The sequence below is a fragment of the Cynocephalus volans genome, chromosome 4 (genome assembly GCF_027409185.1).
Source record: "Cynocephalus volans isolate mCynVol1 chromosome 4, mCynVol1.pri, whole genome shotgun sequence".
Lineage (NCBI taxonomy): Eukaryota > Metazoa > Chordata > Mammalia > Dermoptera > Cynocephalidae > Cynocephalus > Cynocephalus volans.
In genome coordinates, this window is record NC_084463.1 from 166,083,702 (window position 1) to 166,098,786 (window position 15,085).

At 53.9% G+C, this 15,085-nt stretch overlaps 1 protein-coding gene across 6 annotated transcripts in view; it reads left to right on the forward strand.

Moving 5' to 3' along the window:
• The window catches only part of CARS1 (cysteinyl-tRNA synthetase 1), an 80,343-nt gene extending 65,630 nt beyond the window's left edge, over positions 1-14,713 (forward strand). For 5 of the 6 annotated variants that reach the window (XM_063092871.1, XM_063092876.1, XM_063092877.1 and 2 more), the window contains 12 exons: positions 191-319; positions 823-952; positions 1,044-1,147; positions 1,562-1,659; positions 2,117-2,306; positions 2,978-3,046; positions 5,701-5,782; positions 9,849-9,929; positions 10,579-10,646; positions 12,799-12,858; positions 13,337-13,420; positions 14,396-14,713. In XM_063092871.1, the coding sequence (XP_062948941.1) occupies positions 191-319; positions 823-952; positions 1,044-1,147; positions 1,562-1,659; positions 2,117-2,306; positions 2,978-3,046; positions 5,701-5,782; positions 9,849-9,929; positions 10,579-10,646; positions 12,799-12,858; positions 13,337-13,420; positions 14,396-14,530 (1,230 nt within the window). In that variant the 3' untranslated portion in view covers positions 14,531-14,713. Of the gene's footprint in view, positions 1-190; positions 320-822; positions 953-1,043; positions 1,148-1,561; positions 1,660-2,116; positions 2,307-2,977; positions 3,047-5,700; positions 5,783-9,848; positions 9,930-10,578; positions 10,647-12,798; positions 12,884-13,336; positions 13,421-14,395 lie in introns of those variants that run through there. The other variant, XM_063092874.1, reaches the window with a different exon arrangement.
• The last annotated feature ends 372 nt before the right edge of the window (positions 14,714-15,085 follow it).

The window sequence follows — 15,085 nt, forward strand, 5'->3', positions numbered from 1 at the left end:
GTTCTGATGTTCGTGACTCTGAGTATTCCAAGCTCCGGAGGTGAGACTGCCTGCAACATTCTCCGTGACAACAGTCCCTGTTGTGGAGTGCCACGGAAGGGGCATGGCCCCCTGGGGCTGATTGAGTGCTGGGGGCTCCTGACTTGGAGTCATAAAAGCTGGTCAGCCAGGGGCCATTGGGTCTTTTCAGGGCCGTCCAGGATGGCACATCGAGTGCTCCGCCATGGCAGGCACCTTGCTGGGCGCCTCGATGGACATTCACGGAGGAGGGTTCGACCTCCGCTTCCCCCACCACGACAACGAGCTGGCACAGTCAGAGGTAGGCAGCAGCAGTGGTCGCCTTCTCAGACAGGAGAGTGTGGCGTTCTTACCACAACACCAGAGAAGGTCAGTGAGGGGCCCCTCAGGGAGGCCCTTCCTTCATGGGACCTGACATCTGCCTCAGGGTCTTTCAGTGGAACTCAAACCCTAATCATTTAGTCCAATTTCCCACTAACAACCTGGTCCTCAGCAACAGACATACCTAGAGTCGAGCCAGTCCTATTAGCTGCTGGCTCATAGACTTGGGGCAGTCCCTCTGAGCCCCAGTTGCCCCACCTAGAAAATGCAGCACCTACCCCACTGGCGGGACAAATGAGTGAGACGACAGTGTGTGCAGTGTCCGGCACTGTGACGCTGGCACCTCCCAGGCTCACTGGCACTCCTGTGATTCCAGCACCTCCCAGGCTGGCAGGAGCCCCCATAACACCAGCACTTCCCAGGCAGTCAGGAGCCCCTCATAATACATGGCTGTTGCCGTCCTTCCTGTCTCTTGCCATGCAGGCCTACTTTGAAAATGACTGCTGGGTCAGGTACTTCCTTCACACAGGTCACCTGACGATTGCAGGCTGCAAGATGTCAAAATCACTAAAAAACTTCATCACCATTAAAGACGCCTTGAAAAAGCACTCAGGTAAATATTTACCCACACACGCGTCCTCACGGACACATCTGAACCATAGCCACTCAGAGTGAAGGTGACAGTGTCCTGTGTTCTCTTGCAGCACGGCAGCTGAGGCTGGCCTTCCTCATGCACTCTTGGAAGGACACGCTGGACTACTCAAGCAATACCATGGAGTCGGCGCTTCAGTATGAGAAGTTCATGAACGTGAGTCCCCAGTGCCTCTCCAGAGGTCGGTGGAGCGGCCACCCCAGCACCACGGGTGCCTGTGGTCAGCTGTGGGGGCTCATCCCAGCGGGTGCATCCTAGCGGGAGATGCGTTCAGTGGCATGTGTGTGATGCCCGATGGCACGGTAGCATGAGGGGCCTCACTCTTGCTCACATGTGCTACATGTCACTCTGATTGTACTTTCTGCTGCATGAGTATCTCTAAGGCTAAGATAGGAACGTACTTCTTTCTTAAAGGAAAACCTTTCACCTCCTTTCTGACCACTTGTGTCCTGTCAGTGCATTGCAGTTTTTTAGATTTTACCTAAAATCCTGTCAGTAGAACAAGTTCATCAGATATTTCTGGATGGAAAAGTTGCCTAAATACTATTAAACTGAATTTTCTGACTTTAGGAGTTTTTCTTAAATGTGAAAGACCTCCTTCGAGCGCCCGTCGATGTCACTGGTCAGTTTGAGAAGTGGGAAGACGGAGATGCTGAGCTGAACAAGAGGTAAGGTGGGGCTGCTTCTCTGGGCTTGTGAGCGTGCCCAGGTGCCGTGCCCAGCTGTGTGTCTTGCCTGCCCACCGCCTGTGCCCTGCACACACTGTGCAGAACTCACTCAGAACAGGCCACACCTTATATCTACACAACGGAGTACTACTCACCTATAAAAAAGAATGAAATACTGCCATTTGCAACAACATGGATGGACCTTGAGAGAATTATATTAAGTGAAACAAGTCAGGCACAGAAAGAGAAATACCACATGTTCTCACTTATTGGTGGGAGTTAAAAATAAATAAATAAATTCACACACACACACACACACACACACACACACACACACACAAAAAAAGAACAGGCCATGCCTGCTAACAGGAACATTCTGGCAGTCAGACTTCATGGAGAATTTCTGTAGTGCGTTAGGGGGTCTGGCTGTTTACATTCCTTTCTCTCTGTTGCTCAGCTTTTATGACAAGAAGGCAGCGATCCATGAAGCCCTCTGTGATAACGTCGACACCCGCACTGTCATGGAGGAAATGCGGGCCTTGGTCAGTCAGTGCAACCTCTACATGGCAGCCCGCAAGGCCACAAGGAGGAGGCCCAACCAGGCCCTGCTGAAGAACGTGGCACTGTATCTCACCCATATGCTGAAGGTGAGCCAGGGCCCAGACAGGCACAGTCCTCTGCTTGTGTGGATGCAGGTGACAGACCACTGTCAAAACAGGGCTCTGGGTGGCACTTACCTGCTGCACAGCGCCCAGAGCCGAGAGGCACTCTGTCCTCTTCCTCCGTCCCTGCTCTATTCTCTTCATTAGAGAGAAAACCCATGTTGCTATTCCTTACTCTGAGCTCTTTTCTTTGTCTTAGTTTTTCTCTACTCCTAGCTTGACGTTTGAAAAGCAAAACTAATGACAAGGCATTAACTGAACCCGTCTGTGCAGAATTATGTCTTGTACAGTACCACCAGGCCTTAAAGCGAGCTCTCTTGAGGCCAGTGGGACTTCAGAGCGACTGGTCTGCCTCCCGCTTCTGGTCTCTGTTGTTAAGCTCCAGTGGCTTCAGGCTGAAAGGGGTCCAGGGAGGGTAGCTCTGGGCCAGGCTGGTCCTAGGGCAGGTGAGTGCACCCTCAGGCTTGCGTTTCTAGGGCTCTTGGAGCTGCTCTTTCTGTCCCTTTCCTGGTCCCAGGGACCCCCCAGGAGGGCTGTTCTCAACCTGCCCCTCCCATAGATGTGAGAGCAACGCCATGGGCCTGCTCACCATGTGGGCCGTCTCAGGACCTCTTCATCTTGCACACGGTTCAAGTCCCATCTGTTTCTTTTCCTAGATCTTTGGGGCCATAGAAGAGGAAAGCTCCCTAGGTTTCCCAGTCGGAGGGCCTGGAACCAGCCTAAATGTGAGTAGAGCACGCCTGGGCCCAAAGAATCTCCCTCTGGGGCCTCGGGTCAGCTGCTGCCACCCTCTGACCCTGCACGGTGTGCCTGCCTTGAGGTCACCCACTCCACTGTGCCTACTGTGAGGGGCGCCTTCCTGCCTCTACACCTGCTCCCTCCCTGCCCCTTGTTCCTCTGGAGCCCCCAGGAGTCTTTCCTATCCTCTCTCAACCCTCTGGACACACAGAGACCAGTACTGGGTCCCACCCACACCAGACCCTTCCAGGCCCAGCCTTCAGGTGCAGTTTCAGATCTGGCTCTGAGTATTGAGAGTGGTCGGTTGCCCCTCCAGGTGTGGAAGGCCAGCCTCGGTCCTGACGGCCTTTGTCACTGACTTAGTTGGGGGGTCCTTGGCTGTCATCTGAGCTTAACCTCGGGACACTGACTAGCCCTGGACCACACCACAGCCACATGGTGTCATGAGCTCCCATTCTCAGATCTCATCATGTGGAAGGCCATGAGCACAGACTGCACAGAGCTTATGCCGGCTGGGGTGAACCGTCCACCCTCTGCCTCTGCCTCCTTGGGACTGTGCAGAAACCCATGCCAGACAAAGTCCAGTCCCAACCTGAGGTCTGTCCGTACCTCCCATGCCAGAGCCCCTGCTCCCACAGCTGCTGACTGGAAGTCAGGTGGTTGTTAAGTAGGGCCCTCTATCCAAAGGATGTATGGTGTAGGAACATCCATCCGGAGCAGGCTCCAGCTCTCCTCTGCTGGTCTCTCTGTTGGCAGGTGGCACGTGGGCAGACACGTTCTCAGCTACGTTCCCCTGCTAATAACGGCCATCCCATCTGAGAAGCGCACTTTCAGGCTTATTTAACACATACTTCCACTCTCCAGCTTGGGCAAGAATGCTCTTTAGTTATTTGACTGGAATGCATATAAATATTTAAACACAATAGCTGTTATTTTAATGAAAATGAGCTTGATATAAAATAAAAAGGCAAAGCCTTTTTAAAGTCCTGTTTCCTACTGGTGAGCAGTGTAAAGAGGCCTCTCCTGCACGTGGCATTTGCAGATGTCCCCCAAGAGTCAACTTGCAAAGAGCAAACAGTTTGTTGTGGGACGTCCTGCCAGGGCTCCTTGCCCACGTGCCAGGCCTTTTGTTAGCACTTGAACTAGTTACTGGTGCAGTATTTTTTAGACTGCCATACGTGAACCTTCTTTGGTGCTTTGTAGAAAAAAAACCCACATGGCTCATTTATTCTCTTGTGTAAATGATACTTAAGATATTTATTTTCTTTAAAAACAAAAAATGAGAACATACCTTCTAGGTTAAAGTCAGTCTGCCTTTGAACTTAAAAAATGTTTTTAATCTTAAATGCCACTGCAGTCGTGGGGGGCACCTTCAGATGTGCTATAGACATGCACCCCAGGTGGCCTCTTTAGGCCTTTGGAGTCAGCTAATTAGAAATAACTGGCCACGAGTGAATTCTGCAAGCCTACTAGGCCAAACGTCATGAGACCCACAGTTCACAGCCATTTGGGGTTTGTGGATTAACTTCCAAATCCACATGGTTTTAGGAGCTTCAGAAGAGGCAGTTCGTAAGTGTTGAACCACCTCAGTACTGACCACTGGGCCATGCACCCAGTGTGGTCAGCTGGACCTCTGGGAGTTGCAGGCACCCTGGGGCTGAGGCTGGCAGCAGGACAGTGCCTCCCTCCCGCTCCCACACCAAGGCTTGTTGGGCTGTGTCACACGTGGGAGGAGATGAAGACCCTGAACCACCTTGGAAGCCAGAGCTTCCACTGCCAGGTGCACCCTCAGTCCAGATGCACAACTGGGCCTAATGAAGTTCAGCTTAGACCAAAGACTCGTCATGCCCGCCACCTTTCGCATTTCTTCGTGTCTTTATCATGGTTATCATGCTGCCAAGTAGTGTAAGAGGCCAGGGTCCTTGCTCCTACTTCTTGTCCTGCTGGAAAAACAAGAGAAATGGCATTTGGAAGAATTTTCGTAAACTTAGTCTTCTGTTTAGATTTTGCCTTCATCAGTTTTCCCTTTCCAGCGTGGTTTTACATTATGTGGCCTAACCCCCAGTGTTACCGTAGGCAGTTATCTTAGTGTAGAAGTCAATGTGCATGTGGATAGTAGCTAGTTAATGGAGAGGCTGTTGCAAATCTCAAGCAAGCACATATATGCCCACAGGTCACAACCAAGCACAGCCTGACTCTGTGGCCGCTGGCCTCAGTGTAGCTAAGGCCCCAGCCTGGGGGGTAACTTCATCAGGCCTGTTAGAAAATAGTACCTCCTCGAGACAGCCCATTTGTAATCGTAAAGGTGGGTTTTTTTAGCAACTACATGTCTGACATGAGAAAAACATGTCATGTCAGCCTTTGGATAGAGTACCTGCTCAGCTCGTCCTGCTGGGAGTAGAGGGAAGCTTTATACTCTCTGGCCCATGTCACCTGTGCTGACACCCCCAAGCCCATGTGCCTTGCACACCTAGAGTGGCCTGCGTGTCAGGGACAAGAGCATCCGAGCTCTGGGGTGCTGGTCACAGTAGCACTGCCCACACTGGGCCCTGTCCTACAGTGTGTCTGCTGAACTGTTATTCATTTGTCAACCTAAGGGGGTGAGTGAGCTCTCAGTGAGCCCAAACCGTTCTTTCCGCAGCTCGAGTCCATAGTCATGCCCTACCTGCAGGTGTTGTCGGAATTCAGGGAAGGAGTGCGGAAGATTGCCCGAGAGAAGAAAGGTGAGGAATGGCTGCTGGGACCGTGGGAGCTACCCTTCCTCGCTGGGCCTCTGGACTCGGGGCTCCGCCCCTCAGCATGGGGATGTTGGGGGCTCATTCTCTGTGTGGGCGCTGCCATGTGCACTGCAGGGTGTTGAGCAGTGTCAACAGGCTGGGGGGACCCATACTGGGTCCTGTTAGCACCACATGCCCCATCGTAGCAACCACATATGTCCCCTGCAGGGTAAATCACTCTGGGGAGAATTTTACTTGACTTACAGCTGGGGTGGGGGGGCCTGAGCCTGTGATGCCACAGGCCAGGGTTTCTTTGCTTCTTATCCTCTGGGTAGCAGCAGAATGGAGGGTGCTCCTTCCTGCCTAGCCTCACACCTGCCTGTTGGTTCACTCTGCTGAGTGGCCCACAGGCAGGCACGCCATGGCAGGGCTTGTCATTGCTGCACAGTTGAACCACATTGGCGGGGGAGCCTTCACAGGGGAGCTGGAGCGCTCAGAGTTCCTGGTCCGCTCGGGGTGTGGTGGGCAAACCCCTTGTACTTGGGTCTCCCGCAGTAGAGTCTCACTGTGCACAGCCATCCCTTCATCCTTTGACGGTCCCGAGGTGTGTGTGGGTTAGGACGTTGAAAATGCTGGGTCTGAACGTTTCATTCTGGGGGCCGATTTTTCACAAGTGCTGGACACAGCAAGGAGTAGCATCAGGCAGTCGTCTAGCTTCTTCCTGTGAGCAATCTGAATCGGTGGGTAACAGCACGGCCGCCAACACATACTGAGGACGTAGAACATGCTGGGCCCTGTCAGCTGCCTTCCTCATGTTGCCTCCTTCAACCCTCATGACTTTCCAAAAGAGGAAAGCGAAGCCCCAAGAAGTTAGAGACCTTGCCCAGGACCACACCGGGGGCTGTGGTAGAATGACCCCAGAAGCCACCCTGTCACCTGCTGGGCCATGCCTCCTCCTCCCTGAGGGCCTCGGTGTGGTGTGGGGTTGCACCCAGAGTTCATCTAGCCCCATCCGTGCAGAGCCTGTCATGGGGACCACCGAGGGGTGGCGTCCAGGTGGGGTGCCCAGGGAGTTGGGCAGGTAGGCCTGGTCAGTGGGGGGGCTAGGGAGGGGCCAGCACAGTGTGAGGCAGGAAGACAGGAAAAATGCCAAGGCCCCCAAGGAACCTAAGCGTGAGCTTCCACAGGTGGGGGCAAAACAGCCTGGCGGTGCCAGGTGGGGAGGCTGTCTCCGTGCTCCGTGGAGAGGGGCTGGCCTGACCGAGCAGTTTAAAAAGGAACAGTAGGCCTTCGGTCTGACTGAGGAAGCCCGGTCCCCTTTCCCTAACACCTGACGCCTCAGCGTTTTAAAGCACTTCAATCAAACTGAAGGAGCCTGGCTCGACCCACTTGGGACCTTTGCGGTTCTCTGACAGTTTTGCCAGCACCGACTCACCACTGTCACTGGGGTCACGGGCTTGGGACGACCATTCTCAGAGGCAGCCCGGGTGTCTCTCCCTGCCTGTTGGGGAACATCAGAGGCTGAGCCTGGGCTGCAGCTCCCAGAGGTCACAAGGCAGGCTGGGAGGGCTCTGACAGGGACTGGCCAGGCTCGAGCTCCCACAGGTCAGTGCTGACAGGAGGGGCAAGGCCTCGCTCGAGACTTAAGAGCTGCACCAGCTGGCCAGCCATGGAAGGAGCTCAGCTTTGCTTTTTCTTTGGTCTTTTTTGCTTTGTTGTTGTCTGTTGCTTGAAACAAGTGGACAAGGACGGGTCCCTGTTGGGAAGGTGGTAGTTTCTGCCTTGTGCGGCCACCCTCCACGTATCTCGTGGATGTGAGGACATTTCACCTGAGCCACAGACCCTGGGCCTCTGCTGACTTCAGCCGTCCAGACTGGAAAACCTTCAGGGCTGGAGGCCGCGTGTGAGGCGTGGCTCTGCCCCAGCACCCACCCCCACAAACAGCGGCAGCAGCAAATGCAGACTTTTTGTTGGTTACTCACTGTTATCAGCTCCTGGCTGTCCATGTGGCCTTGGACTGGCCAAGGAGAGAGAGAGAGCAAGGAGCAAGTGCCTCGGTTCAGCCAGTGTCTGCCCGGCCCAGGCCAGGTGTCCCAAAAGAGCCCATGGTCAGCCAACCAGAGAGCCTGGCCGGGGAGCTGCGAGGTACAGGTGTTGGACCAGGAGTGGTGTGGGATGTTGGAAAGAAGTTAGAAGGGCAGGGACTGTGCAGGGGTCAGGTGGGTGAACAGGGGCTAGGCCGGGCCATCTGCTGCTGGGGAGGTAGTTGCCGTTTCCCCATCACCTTTTTTTGTTTTCATTGTGGGAAAATGCACTTAACATAAGCTTTACCATCTTAGCCACTTTTAAGTGAGCAGTTCAGTGGCACTAAGTACATTCATATTGTGCAGCCACCTCCACCATCCGTCCCCAGAACTTTCATCTTGAGAAAGTGAAACTGTCCCCATAAAACACCAAGTCCCCATTCCGCTCCCCAGCCCTTGGCACCCACCACTCTTCTTTCTGTCTCTGTGGATTCGACGATTCTAGAGAGCTCATGTGAGTGGAATCCTATAGTATTTGTCCTTTTGTGACTGGCTTGTTTCACTCGGCATAGTGTCCTCAAGTCTCATCCATGTTGTAGTGTGTGTCAGAATTTCCTTCCTCTTTAAGCCTGAGTAATGTTCCACTGTGTGAATGGACCACATCTCATTCATTCTTCTGTGGTTGCATTCCCGTTGCCTCTTGTGTCATCTCCTTGGTCTGTATTTCTACTGAGTTCCTCATGGCCCCGTCCTCTTTCTGCTCCTGCTGCCCGTTCCTGCTAACAGAAGCCAGCTCTGACAGGTGTGCCCCGTGCCCAGCACGCCACGCTGCACTTAGCTGTCAAGGCACGTGCCTGGAGCTCCAGCAGAGAAACTGACTCAGAGATTAAGAATGTCCAAGCCTGGGCTGGCTGGGTAGCTCAGCTGGTTAGAGCACAGCCTTATAACACCAAAGTCACAGGTGACCAGCTGCCAAAAAAATAGAATGTCTAATCCTGAAGAGACCTTCCAGTTCAGGCGTAAAGGCCACACTGGGCAATCTTTGATCCCCACCCACTCTGTTTGCTTGGAGATCACTTCAAAGCCAACAGGCCCCACAGGGCTGTTTCCTCCAGAGCTCACCCAAGCCTTCTACTTGTTCTGGCCGAGCCAGTGTCCACCTCCCACAGGGCTGGTGTGAGGCTGGGCCAGCTCCATGGGGATGTTGAGCCAGTGCCAGTTGCAGTGTTGCCAAGGTGATGTATGTGGCTCCTACTCCCTGGTCTCTGGCCCCTCATATCTTGTGGCCCCCCTGCTGGGCCGGGCTGGGCTAGTGTTTCCCAGTGAGAGACGCTGGCAGCAGCTGTGGGGGTCACCCCAACCTCCAGACTCAGCATCTGTTCCCAGACACCTTCTCTCCAACTGAGTTCTGGCACTCTCAGTGGGTGCTTGGAGACGTGGGGCATCCTGGCTCTTCCTTGTCACTGAGCTCTAGGACGTATGGAGAGGGCCAGGTGTGCCTGGCTGCAGCATGAGGAGGGTGGGGAGCCCCTCCAGGACTCGGGGGTGGCGGCAGGGTACAGGCCCAGAGCAAGTGTGGACTTGGCTGCGGGACGTGGCTGCTTCTTTCAGAATCTCTGTGCCAGGACAGTAGAGGCGCAGAGGTTCTGGGCTCCTTCCAGAGAGACCAGGGGGCCCCGGCCAGTTTCTGAGCCTCCTTGTTGTTTGGTAAAAACCTGTTTCCAGGAAACTAACTTGGCCCCAGACCTGACTGCCACACCTGGCTCTGAGTGGCCCCAACTCTTTCCTCCCTAGCATCCCCAGGACCAGTCTGTTGACCGCCATCAGAGGGCATCCTACCTCTGGGCGCTGTCCAGGTAGTGTGGGAACTGTGGCCCATCCTTGGGGTAAGGGCCCTGGCCCGGGGCTCATCTGGCAGCTGCACTGGTGGTCTCTGGGCTTCTGGCATTGTGCAGTGAGCCAAGTGGCTGGTGCCCTCTCTCCCGAGCACATTCTGTGGGACCCAGGCCTCCTCTGTGTCTAACTGAGCCCCTTTTCTTTGCCAACAGTCCCTGAGGTTCTACAGCTCAGCGACACCATGCGGGATGACATCCTACCTGAGCTCGGCGTGCGGTTTGAAGACCGCGAAGGTGGGTGAGCCCCCCACATTGTCAGGATGTGCTGCAAGGAGCTTGCTGACGCAGGAGGGGCAGTGGGGAGGGGCAGGGTGCCACACAGGGTGGGGCCTGGGGCTCCAGCGCTTTTTATGTGTTGATGAAGACTCCCAGAGTGGTGTCCTCGCCCTCCACAGCCACCAGCCCCTCTTGTCCGGTATTTCCACTTGAGACCTGACTGTCCATTGCCACTGGCCGCCTGTTCTTACATTCCCTGGGTTAAGGAAACAAGCCTGTGCCATCTGGACTGTCAGCTCATGTCATGGCTTGTCTTCCGACTTCGGGACTTGTTTTGCTGCCCAGGAAATATGAATTTTTCAATGCTCAGGCAATCTGTCTTACTCTGTGACTGCCGGCTGGAACAGCCTTCCCACCTCGCAATTACAAGTGCTCTCCTGTGTGGTACTTCACTGCTTTTATGGAGGGCTGGTGGTTTTTGTTTTCAATGTTTACCGTTTTGATCCACCTAGAATTAACTGCCCGTGTGAGCAGGAAGGAAGGGGCCCCCGGTGTTTTCCTGTAGGTGGCCCATGGCGTGCGGGTGTGGTGGCATGACCTGATGGGCAGCTCGGGGCCCAGCGGCAGACGGTCCACCCCTTGGTCTCACAGACTGTTTGCTTTTCAGGACTGCCAACAGTGGTCAAGTTGGTGGACAGAAATACCTTATTAAAAGAGAGAGAAGAAAAGAAAAGGGTTAGTAAAATAAAATGGCTCGAGCTTGGTATTTATTGAAAATATAAAAACCATTGGGGTTTTGTATAGTTTACTTTTTAAAAATTGATGTTTACACTTTTATTAAAATTCTAGTATTTATAAACGTCAGGAAGAAAAATTGACTAGGTAACTACTTGACAATTTGGTAAACAAAAAAGAAAAAATGTATATTCTAATGAAGGACTTCTTTTAAAAAAAATTATTCTCTCTGCTTAAATGAAAGTTAGTCACTGTTAGCAAACTGTGAAGCTGGCGTATTTGGTCCCACTGTGCTGAGTGGCCTGTGTGCTGCCCCCTCTCTCCAGCCCCACTCCACCGTCTGTGCCTGGGGCCTTTGCCAGGGGCCCTGAGAGGCTTAAGGAGACCATTGTGGAGAGCAAGTTTAGGCACCACAGCTCTTGGGAAGGGGACTTTGAGAGGGACTCAGAAGGCAGAAGTGACAGATGGGGGTTGGTTGATAGATGGGATGTGTGGGGCCAGGGGAAAGAAGTCCAGAGTGCTGCCTGTGTCCTGGGCTGGCACCACAGGCAGGTCAGGGGCATTGGGGGAGAGCAGATGTGAGGACATGTGGGTTGGCCGAGTTTACAGCACAGGGGAGCACACTGATAAGGAGCTGCCCATTAGGCAGAAGATAAACAAACCAGAACTCTGGGGAAGGTTTCGGACAGTTAGCAGTGAACCGTCTGCAGATGGGTTGTAGTTGGAAGGTTTGGAGGAGCCGGGGAGTCTGCCGCTCACACTCTTCTCAGCCCCTCCCCACTCCCATCACAGCTGTGTACCCAGCCTGTGTCTCATCCCTGGGCTGGGTCCTGAGCCCCAGCATGGCTGGCCGTGCCTCTCAGGCCACCCCAGAGCTGGGCGAGGAAGCAAATACCCCAGCTCCCCCAGCAGCTCTGCCATCTAGGAGTGCTCAGGAGCTGGAAGCCGCAGGAAGAGCTCTCTGCAGAGTCTGCACGGCTTCTGTCACTGGTCTTATGACCTCTTGTGGTTCCAGGGGAATCTCTTCACAAGCAAACACCCAGAGGAGGTCCCCTAGGGCTGTGGTGCTGCAGTGGGGGAGGGGCCACGCCTCATCCTGGAATATTCCTACCAGCACATAAGCCCATCCTGACTTTAGAAGGGAGAAAGCAGAGAGCCTGGGTGCCGTGTCTCTGGCTTCCCCCAAGTTCTGTGCCTGGGTCCCTCCTCCCACTGCAGCCACCTCCTCTATCAGGCTCTCTGGTGACATCTGCCTGGGCACATCCAGAGGCACGTCCACCTCCCTTGGTCTCTCAGGAGCTCTTCCTCCAACTGGGTCTCTGGGACTGTCACACCTTCCTTCTTTTTCTCCAGCTCCGAATGTGGGGGCACCCCAGTGACCTCATGTAGTCCCCAGGCTTCTCTACCATCTGTCCTGTATTACTTATGACCCCTAGATTTTCTGTGGCCCCAAAAGTTGCCTAGCCCATACTCTTGTACCCAGCTGCCTACTTGACAGCTCCGTTTGGCTAGGAAGCAGCTGAAACCCAACATGTCCAAAGGGAGTTTGTGCATTTCAACTCCCCAAACCTGTTTCTCCTTCCTGTCAGTGGAGGGCATGTCTGTTCACATAGCTGCTCAAGCCGGGACATCCCAGGGCAGCCTCAGCCTCCCTCACTTCCACCACCAACCAAGTCCAGGGCACCCACCTCTGCTCTCATCTCCTCCAGTCCTGTCTTCTTTCTTTCCTTCCAGTCCCCAAGGCCAGCCCCTGTGCCCTGGCACCTGCTGACCACTGCCCTCTCCCCATCCTGCCACAGGGCCCTGTCTCCTTGCCCCAGGATACTCACCCTGGTCACCACCTTCCTGAGCCCCCTCTCTCCAGGCCGGGCTCATTGTCTGGTGCATTTTGTCCTGTCAGTTGTACCTGGATCTTTTAATGCTGGTTCTGCCCTTTTGTCCATTACCACACCCAGAGGTGCCCGCTGAGAATGTCCAGCAGGAATGAATGGGGGCCAGTCACAACACGGGCTCCCCCGTGTGCTGCCCGAGCCCTGCCTCCCAGCCCATGGGCTGCTTTCCCCCTTGGCAGGACAGGCCGGGCCACAGGTGGATGGCGAGGCTGGCCTTGCTGGGCAGTCCTGTCTCATCGGGCCCTGTGCTACTCCCCTAGGTTGAGGAGGAGAAGAGGAAGAAGAAGGAGGAGGCCGCCCGGAAGAAACAGGAACAAGAAGTAACACGCACTTGTCTATTCTAGGGTGGGGCTCTCCTAAGCACAGATTCGAACTTTGACCCTGTGCCCCACAGCCGTCTGTGCCTCCTTTGGGCTGGGTCAGGCACCCTAGGGACCCTCACAAAAGGGGCTCTGCCCTCCACTCCATCCACCTGGGGCCCCTCGGCGAGGGAGACCATGCCCTTTGACTGGTTACAAGCTCCAAGTGAGCCTTTATAGGCTCACTGTTAAGACTGTTTTTAGCAATCTTCCCCTGCTCCTGTAGAAACGATGTCTGGTTTAACTTCAAATTGCCCTCCTTTAGACTCCCCTCAGCCTGGCCTTCTCCTTCCCTGGCTTTTATAACTTCCTGAATCTGAGGGCTCAGAAGCAGTTTGGGGGCTGGAGGTGGCAGCAGACATCATGGTGATGGGGGTGAAGCCCCCTTGTGCTGCTCGAGCGGGGGCCATGACCGTGTGTCTTGTGTGCTGTGTTCCAGGCAGCAAAGCTGGCCAAGATGAAGATTCCACCCCGTGAGATGTTCTTGTCAGAAAGTGACAAATATTCCAAGTTTGATGAAAACGTAAGAATGCTCTTCTTTCTAGAACTTTACTAGACCACATTAAATTGGGATGGCAGGAATGTTCCGCTTTGGACAAGCAGATTTTCTGTTTGGAGTAAAACTTGAAGGAAGCTTAAAATCATCCTGTTAGGTCCAAGGCCTCCTGCCTGTCATGTGAGCTCCTCCCGCAGACCCGTGCAGCTGGGCAGGTCCATGCCGGGGCTGCCTCCACCATTGTCAGGGCAAGCTCAGTCTCTGGCACTGGGAGTCATGGCGTGGGCTGAGATTAGAATGACCGAAAATGGGATCTGTGGGTTCTGCAAGGAGCCTCACAGGCTAGCTGATGTGCCATGGCACAGATGTGTCTTCTGCTCCCTGGGGCCCTCTGTTATGGCCATTCCCAGTGACTGCCTCCAGACTGCCCTTTAGGCCTCTCCCTGCTGGTTCTTGTATATATTTGGTACATACCTTTGAGCCAGCTGTGTCGGAACCAAGCCGTGTGCTGGGTGTCTATAACTAACAGTAATTTATTGTATGTTCTCAAGTGGTTAGAAGAAAGGAGCTCAAATGTTCTCATCACAAAGAAACAATAAATTTTTGTGATGATGAATTTGCTGACTACCCTGATTTGATCACTACATGTTGTATACATGTATACAAATATAATGTATGAAATATAACTGTACCCCATATATATGTACAATCTATACATTTCAATTAAAAATAAATAATTTTTAAAAAGCTAGAAAAAGGAGAAAGAACTGAGCCCTGATGGGAAGGGAGCAGTGCCCCTCACCCCCAGACTCTGGTCACTTCCCTTCCGTTATTAGCTGCTAGCTAATAGCTGCTAGCTGCTACCTTCCCAGTGAGAGGACGTGGCCACGTCAGGGCGATGAGCACGTTGAGACCAAGGGGTGAGGAAAGGAAAGTCAGGGCCTTCGGTTACCGTGGCAGGGAGGATGACAGCCGTCTGTGCTCTTGCTCTTGCTCCTTTAGGGTCTTCCAACCCACGACGCAGAGGGCAAAGAACTGAGCAAAGGACAAGCCAAGAAGCTGAAGAAGCTCTTCGAAGCTCAGGAAAAGCTCCACGAGGAATATGTGCAGATGGTTCAAAACGGGAGTGCCCCGTGATGAGCACAGACCTACCCTCCAGAACTGAGCCGTTGTGGTCTGCTGCCTTCTCCCTGCCTGGTGACAGCGCCCGATGCTCCCATCTTGTTTACAGTTGTCCTCGGGTCCTAAATTAAGATGTGTTTGTGTAGGGTCATGTCATTGTCACTCTGAGACTTAATAATAAATTCTTCTAAACTGCGAGACCCTTGCCGCCCTCTCTGCCTCCCACTGCACGCTCAGCACTTGGCGGTGGCCCAGAGGCTGGCCTGAGCTGCGCGGTCAGCAGGTCACGGCTTAGGAGTCTGGTCAGTGGAGCCGCTCCAGCCAGCTGAGGAATTTCTCCCCTGTGCTGATGGCTATCAGCTAATCTCTGGGGTGTGGGCGCATTTGGAGGTATTTGAGTAGGAAAAAGACAGGCTCAGACTGACAGAACCCACTGAGCTCCAGACAAAGGCTGCACAGTCTGCCCTCTGGTTCTGATGAATAGACACACCACGGGTTTCCTAGACCAGTTCCATGTGGGGCAGCAGCAGAATGGGCAGTTCAGCGGGGCGGGCCTGGCCAACTGCCCAG